The sequence below is a fragment of the Schistocerca gregaria genome, chromosome 6, assembly GCF_023897955.1.
Source record: "Schistocerca gregaria isolate iqSchGreg1 chromosome 6, iqSchGreg1.2, whole genome shotgun sequence".
NCBI lineage: Eukaryota > Metazoa > Arthropoda > Insecta > Orthoptera > Acrididae > Schistocerca > Schistocerca gregaria.
Genome location: NC_064925.1, coordinates 48,047,519 through 48,065,789, shown reverse-complemented (window position 1 = coordinate 48,065,789; position 18,271 = coordinate 48,047,519). Strand labels below are relative to the sequence as shown.

General features: G+C 47.9%; 1 protein-coding gene across 1 annotated transcript in view; it reads right to left on the bottom strand.

The window, feature by feature from the left end:
• Positions 1-12,084: 12,084 nt before the first annotated feature.
• LOC126278461 (glypican-5-like) overlaps positions 12,085-18,271 on the bottom strand; it is a 69,947-nt gene continuing 63,760 nt past the window's right edge. Inside the window, exon 6 of the mRNA XM_049978597.1 lies at positions 12,085-12,830. Within this exon, the coding sequence (XP_049834554.1) occupies positions 12,658-12,830 (173 nt within the window). The 3' untranslated portion in view covers positions 12,085-12,657. The remainder of the gene's footprint in view (positions 12,831-18,271) is intronic.

Here is an 18,271-nt window from a genome sequence, read left to right as displayed (position 1 = left end):
CACCAAGGCAGTGAGCTGCGCGACGAGTTTGGCCAGGTCAGCGGTGGAGGCAGCCGGCGCGGCCCCGTCGCTGGAAGGGGGAGGCGTGGCTGACTCGCTTGGAGAGTCCACCTGGGGCTGCTCGACTGACGGTGCTGAGCGCTGGGTACCCAGGGGCGCTGACCCCCGCGCAGGCGATTGGCGGAGCGCGGTCTGGCCGACGGCCCGGGAGAGACAGTACCTGGGTCCGCCACTAGCAGCTGTGGTGGAGGCGCAGGAGCCTCAGGTATCGGCACGCCATCGGACGCGGCAGGAGCAGGAACAGCCGACGCAGCCGGGACGGTGAGGGCGCCCCTGACGCCGCCGCGAAAGAGACGCCGGGCCGTCTCGTTGCTGGCTTCTTCGGATGTGGTGCTGGTGTTTGGCTACGCTGGCGAGCGATGGCACGCTTCCACACCTCACACCCACGATAGCTGGCCACGTGAGCACCGCCACAGAGTGCACAAGTCGGCTTCTCAGTGGGCGGACGGGGGCACGCACTTCCTGCGTGGGCGCCGGCGCACTTAACACATCTGTCCGGCATAGGGCAGTGGCGCGCGACGTGATTGATCCCCTGGCAGCGAAAGCACTGCACAGGGCCTCTCCTGGAGCGAAGATCTTCGGTCTGAACCGGAACGTCGGCGACCCGCGTCAATTGGTATAGTATGCGGTTCTCCACGGTGTCGGAGCAGACGACCAGGAAGAGCGGCATATCATCGCGCGATTTAGGAGACTTCATCTTCACGACTGCCCGTATGTAGAAGCCCAGGTCAGCGAGTTCGCGATGCAGGTGATCGGCTTCCATGTTGAATGGGAGGTCCCGGATGACAATCTTCAAGCCTTTGTCAGGTGCGGAAGCGTGGGTATAGAACGGGATACCACGCTCAGACGCCTCCTGAGTGACCCGGCGATTATCGTCAGCAGTTCGGAGTGTTACCCTGTACAGGTCTCGTCCGGCAGGCTTCACAGTATGCACGGCCGTTGTCCAGCTGCGCAACAACTTCTGCAGTTCCCCATAGGGCGGCCGAAACTGGAGGACCGCCGGCGGGAGATGGGAGTCTTTCTTTGGCGCAGGATCGCGCAGCAGCTGGTCCGGCGCGTCAGCGAGCGCGTCGAATGAATTGGCGACGGCAGTTGGAAGCGTCGTCGATGACTGCATGCGTCTTGCAGTGCGCCGGGCCGGGACAAAACCATCAGCGTCAGGGGCGAAATCTTGCTTGGCCCTCTTCTCGATCGGCGAGCTGCGAACAGCTGACGTCGCGGCTGTTGCCCTCCTCTTCTGTTTCCCACTTCGTCCGCGTGGCTGAGGGGCGGTGGAGCTCTCATCTTCAGAATCGGGGAGCGGAACAGACAGCGCTGTCTTCAAAGTTCCCGGAGCTGTGTCCACCAAATCCATAGCCATAGCACTGGTCGTCATAAGTGGGGGGCCAGATGGGGCCGCCGATGGCGCAAGCGCGGCCGGACGGCGATCTGCCACACCCTTCGCGTCGTTAGCAAGCGCAGGTACGTCCTTCTCGCGGCTGCACATCTCAGCGACTCGTACGTGCGTGCTGTGGGTTCGGTCGCGGCGGCGGCCGATTTAAATACCCTCCGCCTGCGGCGCGCTCCCTCCGCCATCCGCGCCCCGTGCCACGGTAGCGCGGTGGAACAGATTGCGACGGCGTCGTCACACGGAGGACAGAGCCATCACACCGACGTCATCTCAGACGCGACATGTTTGATCGCCGAAATATTGTGCCCGTTGGACACTATAGACCGGCAGTACACCCGTGGATATTTTGATTATCAAATACGCCGGGAGAAACTCAAGAATCATATTTGGTTACTGTTTCAGTGGTTTGCAATCCCTCGTGTTAATCCCTGGCCATAAGTTTCAGGCTGTATCCCCCACTTAAGTTCGATGCTGACTTGTTAGTCCAGAACATGCATGCGAATCCAATTGCCAAGACTCCAAGAGAGTATTTAAAGTAGACTGGCGAGGCAGTGAGAACTTGAATCGAGGTGCGGAGCCTGCCATGGTGATCCGTGCACTTGTGTAAGCCGCCGTGCCAATGTATACTCTGTCCCACCGCATGTTGGCGGTTTTGGGATCATTTGTTAGTAAGGGCATGTTATTTAAGATTCGTTACAAGTCCCTAACCCTCCCGAGGAGCAGAGGGGTTTAGGCCTTTGTCATGTTCAGAACAGAGCGAAGGCCCCGTTCGTCAGCTGTCACCTGCACCTGTGGAGACGAAGCCCAACGTGCTTCACAAGTCTCTTACTGGAGAACCTTACGACCCGCCTCACTCACACCCCCTGTGACGATATCGGACACACCAGCACCCTTCTTCTCCATTAGCCAATTCTTCCTTGAATCAAGCTACATCCACACCTCACTACTACCCACACGCTTGATGACGACGAGGGCGATATATACTGCCATGCAACTGGACGCTGAATGTGACTGAAAGCAAACACCCCACTACAAAGTGGCGTGCTGTGTGGCAGGCAGTGAATGCCACCACCATTGATACTGACATGCAATCTTCATGGTGTATAACTGTTAAAGGGAAACAGTTGTGCCAGTCCCGCCTACATCACATCCACCTCGCCGACTCACTATTTTGCGCCACATGACAAGTGCTTCACACGGATGAACATCGTTTCGAATGCGGCTCGGCAAAGGACGTTCGGTATTTGGTGCGCCAGATGTTGACTTTTCTCACACGCACGACTCCCAACGGGGTAATTACACGATGACTTCGTTTCCCAGATGGGTTGTATTTCCCAAGAGCAAAAACGAACTCTGTTGCGTGGATTAGCGGCCACGCTGTTCACTACCTATTCGGCAAAGGCGAAAATACTGTACCCGATTTTTGGTACTACCTAAACGAAAGACACTGTGCGATCGTTAACAACCCTAAATACAGACATTTTTTCTAATTTTCTTTGGAGCGCATTCCATAGCCCGCCTCGCAGTTGGATTATCCATGACTTGTTAACCTTCGAACCTCTTTCCAGTTCCTTTTTGTTGATGAGATAGAATAAATAACGGATACAACACAGTGGCGATACGGTAGTCATCGGAAAATCCGCAGTGGGCTATAGCATGGAGCATCCTTATGTCGTAAAGGGACGACTTTTATTATTCTGGTTACGTCGCCGAAAAGGAACGGCATTCCTTTATCCATTTTTGTAAAATAAAAAAAGAAGGGTAGCGTCTAAAAAGAAAGGAAAAAAGGTAAGGCGATTTTTCGCGATAAGCTGGAAATCCACTTTTGAGTCCCGGTCCAAAAAATAAAAAATAAAAAAATAACAAAATAAAAAGAAATGGGTGGCTTAGTGGTTAACGCATCTGCCTCGTAAGAAATAGACCCGGATTCGATTCCCGGCCCTCGTACAAATTTCCACTCGCCGTTTCCGTCTATATATATAAAATCATACTTATGTGGGATGAACAAAGATTCTGGAATTGTGTCATTTCCTTTGTATGCTCCCAGTAGGTTTGATCAATATGCAAGTATTGTGGAGATACCTCTCGTACTCCTGGAGGGAACACGACGCCCTTTTCGAGAAGCGCTGTTGAGGAAACTTAGAGGACCGGCATTAGAACTGGACTGTAGATCGACTGTAATGCCGTCAGCGTAAGCTGGATTCAGCCTTCAGCGACGCAGCGGTTCGGACGGTGTTCACTTCCCTGCCGCACGTCTGAGCGAGAGGTGTTTACGTTGAGTGTGTAGCGGTGTGCCGCGGTAATGCATAGAACGAGTCGTAGCCTTGTCGTTCCGCAAATAGACACATATATATTTTTTTTTTTTTTTGTTAACGAATATGCTCGGCCGAAGGCTTACGAGATCGAACGTTATTTAGGGGACGAGTTAAAAACCGAACCTGACGTTCTAGTTGGAATACACTTATGTACAGTCAGCAGCGTGGTCTATGTCATGTTAATCAGTGAAGCGGCATGTGACGAACTACTACTCCGACTCCTACAAGGACTCCGTTTCCGTCATTCGGACGGAAATGTTGGAGCGGTTGCAGTTGAACACTCCGGCATGGGACAACGAATCATCCGCGTCTTAGAGCTTCCATTCGAACAGCCAGAGTAATTGGTGACAGACGCCGTACGTCCTTACGGAACGGTCCAATGCCCTGTGTCTGAAAAATGGGCGAGTTTCAAAACTTATCCTGCCCTCAATGGCGTCGGACAGATAGCGATAGAACTCCGAAAACACGTTCCGTCATACCTGTACGTCACTGGTTCAGGGAGATTGTCATCTATGACGGTCTACCAAGGACGTGCTCTGGGTGTGTGAAGGACGGACACGTCCGTTCTGAGTGTGCTCAACGAAGGTTGTTGCAGCTGCTAAACGAAGGTTGTTGCAGCTGCCACGGGATGAATCCACCTCTCACACCGCGTCCGACTGTGCTCCCCATGACCTATGTCGCCGCATTACGCGATGACGTAGGCTGTGAGACAGAAACGCACCGAAACACACACACAGAGGCAGGTCGAGGCGAGCCACGGAAGGACGACGTTGCTCTGGACCGCATGCACCAGTCGCAGGGCGCTCCCTCTTCGGTGCCGCTTGCGGCCCCTTCAGATAAGGCACTTACAGACGTCGATATTGCGACGTCACTCAGTTCCGACGCCCCCCACGAACAACTAGAAACCGTGCTGACCTCTGATTCAGAGGCCCGTTTTCTGGCCGGCAAGGAAAACAGCGATGACCAAAACGCCGGAAGAAGCACCGCCTCGCGGTGCAAAACGACCAATCTGATCCAGCAGGCAATTCTGAGGCGTTTTCGGGTACAGAGCAGACAATCATGGAAATAGAAAAACCGTTTATCGTGGGTGCAAGGGTGGCCAGCGGGACGGCGACACGACCTTCCGATGACGATGCTCCAGAAACAGCGGAAGACAATGTAACTTTTAATTCGTCTTGATTGCAAAATGTTTATTCATATGACCGGTTTTGGTTCCTTTAGCACCATCTTCAGATCTGATATTTCGGTTACAGGAGTAACCCGTCCAAATATAGCAACTTTCACATGCTGCGTCACACCAGCATGGGAAAGTTGCTGTATTTGGACGGGTTACTCCTGATACCGAAATATCAGATCTGAAGATGGTTCTAAAGGAACCGAAACTGGTCATATGAATAAACATTTTGCAATCAAGACGGATTAAAAGTTACATTGTAAAATCACTGATTGCGGCTATCCTATCAGACATTGTCTGTTTCTGCAAACGGCGGAGGAGTTCGATCGACGGCAACAGGCTACCGAGGAGGCTGCGGCGCCTACGACGCACGACAATTATAGGGACTGGTCAGAAGAGCCAGATAATGCCGGAGGAACTGCTCCCACACACTCGGAATAATGGCAGACCATGTGAGGGGACGGCGGGGAGGTCAGTAAGAAATCAGCCTGTGTACGGAAGAAAGACCCTATCCGAGAAGCTTGCTGCATGGGTGTCAACGCAGATAAGGCACCTTACGGTCGCTCAGTTAATATCAATAGCACTGGTACGTCGGTGAAAATCATGATGCTCAGTGACCTGATAAAGGCTTCAGATTTAGTCATAGCGCTATTACAGGAAGTTCGGGTGCTTCCTCCCTCGGGCTTTTGCGGTTAGGACGAGAGAGGCGTTGGCACAGAGGTACTGTTAAAGTAAGGGACACGTGCAGACAAAGTGGAGTATTTGCCTTCTGCCCGTGGTACGGCCGTGACCACAGGTGGAATACCTTTGATCAGTATATTCGCACTGTCAGGCTCGGATAAGAGAAGGGAAAGAGCATATTTTTACGCCCATGAGGTTACACCGTTGTTCCAGGGACGATTCGATGCTTGCATAGTCGGAGGAGATTTTAATTGTGTGCTCGACAGAAAGTACCAACATCCTAACTATACTCCTAGCCAAGAACTTCGGGAGCTGGTCCATGATATGGAATTAGTCGACACGTGGGACCTGACGTATCGCAACCAAGCAGAATATACATTATTTACGAGCCACTAGGCGAGCCGTTTGGATCGGATCTACGCTTCCAGGGCTTTACCGATGTCGACGGTGCGCGCAGAAATATGGCCGACAGCGTTTACAGACCACGAGGCATATATTTGTACGGTTAACCTTGATAGACAGCAGGTATGGAGACGGAGGTGTAATTGGAAAATGAACGTCTCCCACCTGCGTGATGCAGAATGCCGGCGCATGGTGGAGGATGCGTGGCATGGCTGCCTTCGTCGACGAAACCGTTATGGTTCTCTCCAGCAGTGGTGGATCGAGTGTGCGAAGCCAGCTTCACGGAGGACGTTAGTAGGTTACGGGAAGGAGGTTTCTCAATGGCAGCGCACGATCACTGACTTTTACTTTACGGCTCTCCGGGATCTGTTAGGTCAACCACATACTCCAGACGGTCGTCCACCGTGTCAAGGCGAAGCTGGTACAACTTGCGACGCTAAGGATGGCGGGTATGAAGAAACGCGCGAGGTCGCAGGGTGACTGCCCAAAGAGTTTCTCTCGAGGCATTATGTGATAAAGAAAAGAAGAAGAAGACGAAGGACGTTAATTCATGTGTTCGATCTCGGCGATGGCCGTCGCTTTTCAACACAAAGGGGCATAGCACAGGCGTTCACGGATCATTTTAGCAGATTCTATGCGAGCAACGGGCAGGACCAGATGGAGCTGGAGAAAGTCCTTGAAGAGATCCCAGTCGAGACGCATGTGAACAGGGAAGCGGGCGTGTTATCTGAAATTACGTGTGAGCAACTGGAGGAAGCGATTACACGAGGTGCCTGCAACAGGTCCCCAGGTCCAGACGGATTCCCGTGGGAATTTTACCGTGCCTTTGTGGCCATTATGATACCGATGTGGTTATGCATGTTTAATGAGCTTGTGCAGCAAGAAGTACCGGTTCCCATTAAATTCACGGAAGGACTCATTGTACAGTAGCCCCGTGGTCGTTAACCCTCCTTAATAGTGACTGCAAGATCTTTGTGCGCATACTGGGCAGCCGTACCAAAACGTCACTGGTGGATCGAAAACATGCCGATCAGACCTTTCTTGGCGGCATCAGTAATGTCCACGCAGCCTTGTGAGACTATCGTGACTTCGTCGCCCTCGCGCCTGCAAGCCGCCTCCGTGGGGGGGGGGGGGGGGGGGGGGGGGGAGGGGGGCGCGACTAGTTGCTGTAGATTTCGATCATGCCTTGGGTAGAGTGGGCCATGTGGTGTACCTGGCGGTGGCGATTGATTGATAGGATGGGTGTCTCGCCAGTTTTGACCACTCCAGTGATGCGGCTGTTGCACGGCGCCACCTCATTGACTGTGATCAGCTGAGTATTTTAAGATCTCAAGGTTACTCAGGCAGGGTTGCCCCTTGTTGATCCTCCTATATGCGATCTCCTTAGAACCATGCCACTCAACCTTCGCCGCCGTCTTTCTCTCCCTGCGGCATCTATCATTCAAATGCAGAGCGTATGACATTAATTCCTCGTCTCCAGAATGAGGGGGAGACTAAATCAACACTGGATAGGCTACAGACGTACGGGATGGCAGCTGGCAGCGAGGTCAACTTCTCAAAATCACAATTCATGCATGTGGGGCGTGGGCTGGAACTAGGAACGAAAGGATCCTTACCTGTGGTGCAAACCCTTCGCCGTTTGGTTATCACCTTTCATAAAGAGACGGCGGAAACGCCTGCGGACGACTACCGACGGCTGTTATTCAGAGTCCGCTCGTCAGTGCGGCTGTACGCACTAGGTCGATGGATATGCTGCAGCGAGTGTTACTCATCAACCTTTGTCTCGCGCCCATGATGTGCCACCTGAAACACCTTCTCCTCATGACGCGCACGATGGCTATGAGGATTCAAGCGGATTTTGGGTACTATGTAAGCCTGGGACAGCTCTTTAAGGTACAGTTCAACACACTTACCCTCCCAGCGCAAGAAGGGGGCGTTCGATTGTGAACGTGCACGAGAAGGCGCGTGCCATGTATATTAATACTATGCTAAAACGGTGGCGCAACAGGAATGACTCTCTTACGGGGACGACCATCAAAGAGCTAGTACCAACATCGCATTTTCCTCCGGTCAGTGTCGGCCATATATCGCCAACCTTAACGTATATGCGCACGTTCATCGTTGAACACTGTCGGGACGTCGGTAAAAACTGTCGAACGTAACTGTCTACATCGATGGACGTGTACCACCTGCTTCTTCGACAGATCACCCGGAACAAGGTCGAACGGAAACATCCAGCCGTTAATTAGCACGTGGTGTGGCGCACCGTACACCACCCCCACCTACATACGTCAGGTCCACGTGGTACATTGTAGTGAACCGGAAATAACCAACGAATGACAAAAAGTACGCAATACATTTGGCGGATCCGCCCATGTGTCAACAATGCGACGTGCTGGATACGGAAGACCACCGGCTGGTCTGCGGCGACGCGTTGGCTGTCTGGACCCTAGCAAGGGAGATACTAGCATTCATGCGGCGGACTATATATACAGCAACATCTTCCAACGAAGTATTTTTTCCAGAGGAAACGTATTTTCTGCATCATAAGCAGGACGCAGTGGCGTGCATCACAGGGATGACGATCCATTACATATACATTACTCGCCATTAAAGTTGCTACACCAGGAAGAAATGCAGATGATAAACGCGTATTCGTTGGACAAATATACTAGAACTGACATGTGATTACATATTCACGCAATTTGGGTGCATAGATCCTGAGAAATCAGTACCCAAAACAACCAACTCTGGCCGTAATAACTGCCTTGATACGCCTGGGCATTGAGTCAAACAGACCTTGCATGGCATGTACAGGTATAGCTGCCCACGCAGCTTCAAGACGATACCACAGTTCATCAAGAGTAGTGACTGGCGTATTGTGACGAGCCAGTTCCTCGGCCATCATTAGCCAGACGTTTTGAATTGGTGAGAGATCTAAGGAATGTGCTGGCCAGTGCAGCACTCGAACATTTTCTGTATCCAGAAAGGCCCGTTCAGGACCTGCAACATACGGTCGTGCATTATCCTGCTGCAGTGTAGGGTTTCGCAGGGATCGAATGAAGGGTAGAGCCACGGGTCGTAACACATCTGAAATGTAACGTCCACTGTTCAAAGTGCCGTCAATGCGAACAAGAGGTGAACGAGACGTGTAACCAATGGCACCCCATACCATCACGCCGGGTGATACGCCAGTACGGCGATGACGAATACACGCTTCCAATGTGAGCTCACCGCGATGTTTGTCAAACACGGATGCGACCATCATGCTGCTGTAAACAGAATCTTGATTCATCCGAAAAAATGACTTTTTGCCATTCATGCACCCAGGTTCATCGTCGAGTACACCATCGCAGGCGCTCCTGTCTGTGATTCAGCGTCAAGGGTAAGCGCAGCCACGGTCTCCTAGGTGATAGTCCATGTTGCTGCAAACGTCGTCGAACTGTTCGTGCAGATGGTTGTTGTCTTGCAAACGTCCCAATGCGTTGACTCAGGGACCCTGACGTGGCTGCACGATCCGTTACAGCCATGTGGATAAGATGCCTGTCATCTCGACTGCTAGTGATTCAAGGCCGTTGGTACCTAGCACAGCGTTCCGTATTACCCTCCTGAACCCACCGATTCCGTATTCTCCCAACAGACATTGGATCTCGACCAACGCGAGCAGCAATGTAGCGATGCGATAAACCGCAACCGCGATAGGCCTTTATCAAAGTCGAAAACGTGATGGTACACATTTCTCCTCCTTACACGAGGCGCCACAACAACGTTTCACCAGTCAACGCCGGTCAACTGCTGTTTATGAGAAATCGGTTGGAAACTTTCCCCATGTCAGCACGTTGTAGGTGTCGCTATCGGCGCCAACTTTGTGTGAATGCTCTGAAAAGCTAATCATTTGCATATCACAGTATCTTCTTCCTGTCGGTTAAATTTCGCGTCTGTAGCACGTCTTCGTCGTGGTGTAGCAATTTTAATGGCCAGACACAGACGTTTGAACGTACTGAATTACTGGCAACACTTGCAAGATGGCTACAGAAAACTGTTACGGCTACGGAAGTACAAGACCTGGTATGCCAGTTACCTAGGAACGATTTCTGCGGACCCGCCATTACTTGTTGGCTTTCACAAAGATGAGCACCGCCGCTCATATTTGCGCACCCGGCGCACCCGAAGTATAAGTGATCAGCTAAGGACAACTATGCGAATATGCGACCTAGGAAGAACTAACAGTTGCACAGTTAGCAATGGATTGTTACTTCGAATTTTGTTTTAATATCGATAAATACTTTTCTTAAGGGTGCTGGAGGTTGCGCCACTTTGTGTTTGTTGTTATTTTATGCTGCATGGTAGGACAGCAGCGAGATTCCTTCCAGAACAGTTTTAATATATAATGACGTACTATGGTTTTGTGAATAATAAAGGTTTCTTTATCTCCTACCTTCTCTTAAAAATGGTAGAGCACTTGCCCTCCAGGAAAAAAAAAAGAAAATATAAAATGGCAAGGAGACCGAAAATATAAAATAGTAAAAAAGAGAAAAAAAAGTGGTTAACACATCTGCCTCGTAAGCAGGGGAGCCGGGTTCGATAGCGGCCCTTGTACAAATTTTCTCTTGCCGTTTCAGTCTATATACATAAAATCATGTCTATATGGGATCAACAAAGACTCTGAAATTGTGTCATTTCCTTTGTATGCTACCAATAGGTTTTATCAATTCGCAAGTATTTGCAGAGATACTTCGTGAACTCCTAGAGGGAACACGACGCTCTTTTAGTGAAGCGCTGTTGAGGAAACTTAGAGAACCGGCATTAGAACTGGACTGTAGATCGATTCTAAAGACAATCGGTCATAACACGAGGAATCAGTCACACATAATAGCCTAGACACATTTCACCCTCCACAGGAGATAGACATCACTAAAGACACCAGGCTAAAGGGCCCATTGCGTGCCCAAACCTAACTGAATGTGTAATAAACAAAGTGTTTTTCTTTTATCCTTACGTCCCATCCTGGATGATCTCTTCAGTCCACACTACACACTATATATATATATATATATATATATATATATATATATAAAGAAAAAAGAAGAAAAAACGGCCACGCGCTCTCTCTCGCTAGCTGTGTTAATATCGAAGTGTTATTGATGGATATTATATACAACCTTGGTCTTAGAACTTAGTTAAGATTTGGATTGCACTATGGATTTGTAAATTGTATTGTGAACTTAATTACGTATCTACTTGCTATGAGAGCAATAGACGCTGCCTGCTTCAGTGGGAGAGTAAAGATAAGTAATCTTCCTGATCGCTGGCAACTCACTGTGAGTCTAATCTTTTCCCGGCCGTCAGATCTTGCGTTACAACCCGGTCACGTCCTGCTGCCAATTCCAACTTATTTTTGCCACTCCAGGCAGACATAAAAGTACAGAATGCTAGCATTTCAGCCTGGCTGTGATACACAACCAACAACTTCATGAAGAGTTCGTATTTGAATGCAATGCATTTTTGAATGTGGAAAATTCTTCTATAATTGTGCACCGTACCAGTGAATCTACTGCTCCTGATAGGATGGAACATTTAATCCTATTCTGTCTTACTAACTTAACTGATAATTTAGAACGTAAGTACATGAGTACCTTCCGTTTTATAATTGATGCTTATTCTTTCTATTCGGGGTGGAGTGAGACATCTGTAGATAAGGTGAGAACAGTTATGTTCCTGCTGCGAAATGACAGCGCCTCTTTAATGTAAATTTATTGTAATCTTAAACAATACATTTTTGATAACAAGTGAACGGAAAATCGTTCTGAATTTCTGTATGTTTGAAACAATTTTCGTCCCAAGGAAAAGGATTATTTTACCTGCAATAAAAACAATCAGAGTGAACTGACTTAATACCGAAAGAGATTCACTTAAAGATAACAAGCTGTTCACTTCATTTTTTTTTCATTATATTTGCTGTACACAAACAGTCGATCTATTGATACAGAAGTAAGTTACATTCTTAACATGATGTTGATAATGGATGACTAAGTTTGTACAAAAATGTTTGACTGATTTTGTACAAGTTTGTAACTTCTGTAAGAGTTTATTGTTAAACATTGTTAAATTTTTCAGCATGTATTGATTACATTGTGAGACACAAATAAAAACGATATTTCATGTTTTCTTTAATGTGTCACATTCTTCACATTTTGTCTTCTTTTCAGACCACAGAGTATATAATTTAAATAAACACTCAGTACTAAATGGTGAGTTCTGAAACGTACAAAGCTTACGAAATTTTTATTAACGATATGCACACCACCTTCTTTACACATGGGAGCCTAGCTCAAGGGCTTTTGTACTTAAGTCTACTACTCAAAGAGTCATAAAGTCTTTTGAAGTATCTTGATGTTACTAGACATTTTCTCATCCAAAGGCAACAGCATTTCCAAAACTGATTAAATTCTTCAACAAAAAATTGGTACAGCTGCCTCTTGAGGGCAATGTATAACTTTTTAATTACGTTATCACAGAGTGCCTATGAAAATCCAGTACATAGAGCGAATCATAGTGTCGTTTCTGACCTCTCTTTAACATCTAGAATCGGAGAGAGATTTGAAGCACACGGCTTAAGGAAGGCTTTGTGCTGATTACCACATACTGACTACGTACAGGATACGACTTGTAAGTATAACGCAGCAGACAGTGAGCACTGTGTCAGCTGGAAGTCTGTCACTGGAGGTGCTCGTTCCTTGTTTGTCACTTTCTTCATCCGAAGAGGGATAAACAGTATTGTCTGTTGACATCGTCTCACCTCCAACAACTAGAACAGGAAAAACAAACATAAAAATGAGTGCACGAAATAGTAAATTGAAGAATAAGAATTACAATCACTAAAATTTTTCTGTGTTTGTGATCGGAAACAAAAACACCCTGAAGAAAGTCACTTGTAACAGTGACCGAAACGTCGGTGGTTTTACATATTGACAATGTGGTCACGAACCAAGAAAATTTTTATTGAGTGTGACAAAGGCCCCGAAAGCCTAGGTTTATAAGATTAATTATATTTTTGCACGTTTATTACGATTAGTGAATATATTTCAATAATGCTTGGGTGAAACAGAAGTGATATCTGGTACAGCTCAAGAAGTGTTACCAGCCCTCCGCTTTTCTTATCTACATAAGCAATTTAGGATACAATCTGGACAGCCCCTTCATATTACCTGCAGATGATGCAATCGGTTACCGTCTAATAAAGTCATCAGAAGCTCAAAATTAATTGCGAAATGATGCAGACAAGATATTTGTGTGGTGTGAAAAGCGGAAATTGACTCTAAAGTATAAAAAGTGTGTGGTCCTTCACATGAGTACTAAAAGAAATCCGTTAAGTTTCTTTTACACGATAAATCAAACAAATTTAAATACTGTCGATTCAACTTTTTGACTAAGGATAACAGTTACAAACAATTTAAGCTGGAATTATATAGAAAATGCTGGGGGAAAGCGAACCAAGGACCTCGTTTTATTGGAAGAACACGTAGAAAATGCAACAGATCTACTGAAAAGACTACGTACATTACGCTTGTGCGTTCTCTCCAGGAGTATTGCTGTGCGGTATGGGACACTCTCCTCAAAGGAGGACAACTCGTCTTGTACGAGTATTACCGCGGAGTAGCGGGCAGGGTGCCACGGGCGCGATACGAGAAATGAAGTGACAATTATTAAAACTGAGGCCTTTTGTCGTTGCGGCGGGATCTTCTCATCAAATTACAATGACCAATTTTCTCCTCCGAACGCGAAAATATGTTTTTCGCCGTCACCTACACAGGGGGACAATCGCCATCGTTATAAAATAAAAGAAATGAGACCTGGCACAGAGAGATTTAAGTGTTCGTTTTTCCCACGTGCAGTTCGAGAGTGGAACGGCAGAGAAATAGTCTGAAAGGTATTTGATGAATCCTGCGTCAGGCACTTAAGTGTGTACTGGAGAGTAGTCGTGTGAGCGTAGATAAGAGAGACCTTGTATTCTTTTTTTTTTTATTTTTCTGGGCAGAAGCTGCCTCTTCGAGTGGAGACCCATTTAAAGTCAGAAATTTTTCAACGAAATACCAGGTGTGCTTGAAGTGAGGCAGAGGGAATACCAACAGGAAACACATGGGAGGGGGATTTCCAGTTGTGGTATTTGCCCTACAGCGTGTCGCTACCAATGGCCGGAAACCGAAGGATGGAAACTGTAAAAGTGTGTTTGTTCGTATGTATACATACACTACGCTTTTAATTTTCTTATCTGGGACATACAGCCGCACAATTAAATCAAAAACAAAGTCGATGATTTGTACTACATGAGCAGTGTACTTCCGTCGCTGCCAATAGCATGAGGGTTAGAACTTCAATAGTCGTAACTATTCATTCACAACCGATACAAAATAGTTACATATTTACTTTGAAGGGCAGTAGCGGGTGCAGTCACCAGTGTTGTGTAAAATCCGTTGCCAGCAACGTGGAAGGCGTAGTATCCGTTAGCCGAGCCTGTTCTGTTGATGGTGAGAACAGAGCAGTCTACTACCAGTCGACTCTCTGGAACAGTTCTGAAGCGAATGCCACCAAGTTGTTCCTTCATCTTTGGAATCAAGTCAAAGTCACAAGTCGGGGAGTATGGTCGGTGAGACTGGGAGGTACTGTACCATCCACCAAACAGAGCAGCCACAGCTTGCGCTGTATGCGGTCGCGCATTGTCGTATGAAGTGATAGATGGGCTGTGCAGAAAGTGTCGCCGCTTCTTTCGCAAAGCTGGTCGCTGGTTATGCCCCAAAAACGAACAGTCATACTGTGCATTTGATTCCCAAGATGAAGAAATCACTTCGTAGCATTAGATTCAGAACTGTTTCAGGGATTCGACAGGCAGCAGACCACTCCATTCGCACCAACAGAACAGGCTCTGCTAACGGTGTACTACGCCTTCCACACGGCTGGCAATGGGTTTTACACAACGCTGGTGACTACTTTGAAGGACAGTAACAGCTGCAAACAAGTAACTCTTTCGTATTGATTGTAAATAAATAGTAGCCACTATTTAAGTTCTAACCCTCGAATAATCATATAATAATAATAAATAATGTGATTCTTCAGTTTCACCCGGCGATTTTGTTTGATCGAAGAGTCCATGGGTGTACTGCTGGTCCATGGGCACAATATTACGGCGATCAATCACGTCGCCACCGTCAGGGCGCTGACGAAATGAGCTGCTCAGGGCGGGCGGCCGCCTTATATGCCCTCCTCCCACGGGCCTTCCCTCCGCGGTCCGCGCCTGCAGTCGCGCGTCGGTAGTCGCGGAGACGCAGGGGTCGGCGTCTGTGGCAGCGTCGGTGTAGTTGCTGCTTCCGCCCAGCTCGCCACATCGTTTTCGTTGCTGAGTGTCTTCTTAATTATACTCAGTGCTATTTCCATGCCTTGCTACAGGTATAATCGCAGTCTCGGTTGATGTGTTGGTCCCAGGTGCGAATTTAGATCGCCTCTCTCTGACAACGCTGTCTCATTATTTAGAAGTCTCGGCCGAGATATTGGTACGCTCGTAATCCACCTCGTGTTTTCCGGACAAACAATGCTCTACGACCGCCGACTTGTTAGGATACTTCTGTTGTGTGCGCCTTTGATGTTCTCGACAACGATCTTCGATGTTGCGCACTGTCTGTCCAATAGAAGTTTTACCACACTAACAGTGAATCTGGTATACACCTGCCTATCGCAATCCGGGATCATCTTCCACACTTCCCAGTAAAACTCGTGTTTTATTGGGCGGGAAAAAGACAGTTTTAACTCGACGTTTCTTTAATATTCGTCAGATTTTCCCCAATAGTGCGCCAGTGTACGGAATAAATGCAGTGGCTACTTCTTCCTCTGGGACTCCTTCCGTCTTCAAAGGTTGTACTGTAGTGGTGGTGCAGAGAGAGTGTCTAATCTGCCATTCCGAGTACCCGTTATCTCGGAATACGGTTCTGAGGGGTTCCAGCTCCTGGGGCAGACTGTCTGTGTCTGAAATGCTGCGCGCCCTGTGTACCAGTGTTTTTAGAACCCCATTTCCCTTTGAAGGTTGGTGACAGCTTTCTACATGGAAATACAGATCAGTGTGCGTTTTCTTTCTGTACACACAGTGATCCAATGTGCCATCAGCTCTTCTCTTGGAGGTCAGGACATGCTTGAAAAGGTCGGTGGTCTTCTCTTCAATTTTCTGGCTATAAGCTCGACTAACTCTAATAGAGGCAACCAGTTGAATAATGAAACTTGTGTCGACAGTTTGTTGCGTTATTCACCAAGCTGCCTCTACAAGAGTCGGTAATGCTTATAGCCAGAAATTTGACGAGACGGCCACCTACCTTATCAAACATCTCCTGACCTCCACGTATTTTCTGTTTACTTCCGTTTGTTCACCGTATTTTCCATTAGTCATCATGGGCAGCCCACTGTCACCCGTGGGCTCGAATTTGTATATGGAGTACTTCGAGTAGGAAGCCTTGGCGTCACCCGAATGGAAACCTACTTGCTGTTCCGTTATGTGGATGACACGTTCGTCATCTGGCCCCACGGTAGGGACAAGCTCCTGGACTCCATACATCACAACATCCAATGCACCATGGAGACCGAAGCAGTGTCATTGGGTCACAGTGTGTACAGGAAGAAAACGCACACTGATCTGTATTTCCATGTAGACAGCTGTCATTACTCATCTCAAATGCGGAGAGTCTGCCGAGGAGCTGGAACACCCAAGAACTGTATCCTGAGAGAACATATACTCGGAATGGAAGATTAGACGCGCTCTGTGCCCCACCACTACAGTACAAACTTTGGAGACGGAAGGAGTCACGGAGGAAGAAGTAGCCACTGCATTTATTCCGTACACTAGTGCACTATTGAGGAAAATCGGACGAATATGAAACAAACACCGAGTTAAAACTGTCTCTTTCCCGCCCAATTAAACACGAGCGTTACTGGGAAGTGTGAAAGATGATCTCGGATTGCAAAAGGCAGGTGTATACCAGATTCACTGTCAGTGTGTCAAGACTTGTATTGGAGAGACAGGCAGTACTTATACGTCATTTATAAAATAATAATCCGCAGCTCGTGGTCGTGCGGTAGCGTTCTCGCTTCCCGCGCCCGGGTTCGATTCCCGGTGGGGTCAGGGATTTTCCCTGCTTCGTGATGACTGGGTGTTGTGTGATGTCCTTAGGTTAATTAAGGTTCAGTAGTTCTAAGTTCTAGGGGACTGATGACCATCGATGTTAAGTCCCATAGAGCCGGCAACGTCGAGTATTTTGGAGGGCTGTGATAAAAAATTCACATGAAATCAACGGAAGGAGTCACTCGATTTTTTTAAAGTAGCTTCATCAGTCCACCTAGCGCAGTGACTATGCGTAGCGAGTTAAAAGGAATGGGGAGATCCTTACAAGCCACACTCACCTACACACAGTGCTGAAGGACGCTTGAGGTGGTACGAACAGCGACCCTACTGGGCAGCGGATAAGTGAGGGGAACCGAGTGATTTGGAGTAATGAATTACGCTGTAATCTGTTGCAATCTGGTGGAATGGGTTTGGTTTGATGAATGCCTGGATAATGTAACCTGCCACCATGTGTAGTGCCAACATTGAAGTACGGAACGTGTTGTTACGGTAGGGTGGCATTTTTCGTCATAGTTTTTGGTAGGATGTAGTCCTTTTTGGTAGCATGTAGTCCCCCCATTGTGCTTAAGAAAATGCTTACTGCAGAACAACATTTTACAGCATTCTTTACTGCTACAGTAGAGAAAAAGTTCAGAGATAGTGACTTTTTGTAGTATCATAACAATGCGCCCTAAGAGGAGAACTTTTCTGGAATGGGCTGACTTGTGCGGAGTCCCGACTTCCATGCAATAAAACACGTTTGGGGGTGAATTAGAAAGTCGACTTCGATCCAGACCCCAGTGTCACCTTCTCTGATTTCGGGCTTCGAGAAATAGTGGGCTACCATTCCTTCAGAGACATTCAGACACCTCACTGAAAGCGTCCCCAGCACAGTTCACGCCGTCAGAAAGGCGAAGGGTAGCCACGACTCGTGTTATTGTACACTAACAGGCGTCCAGGTACTTTGGACCTTAAAGTATATTTCAAACTGTCAACAGTTCTAGAGAACAGGGAGAAACTAGTAGCAGTTCCTAGAGCAATTTGACCATTTGCAATGTGAAACTTGTTTCAGATTGAATGAAACACCCTTGGTGCACACACTAATACCC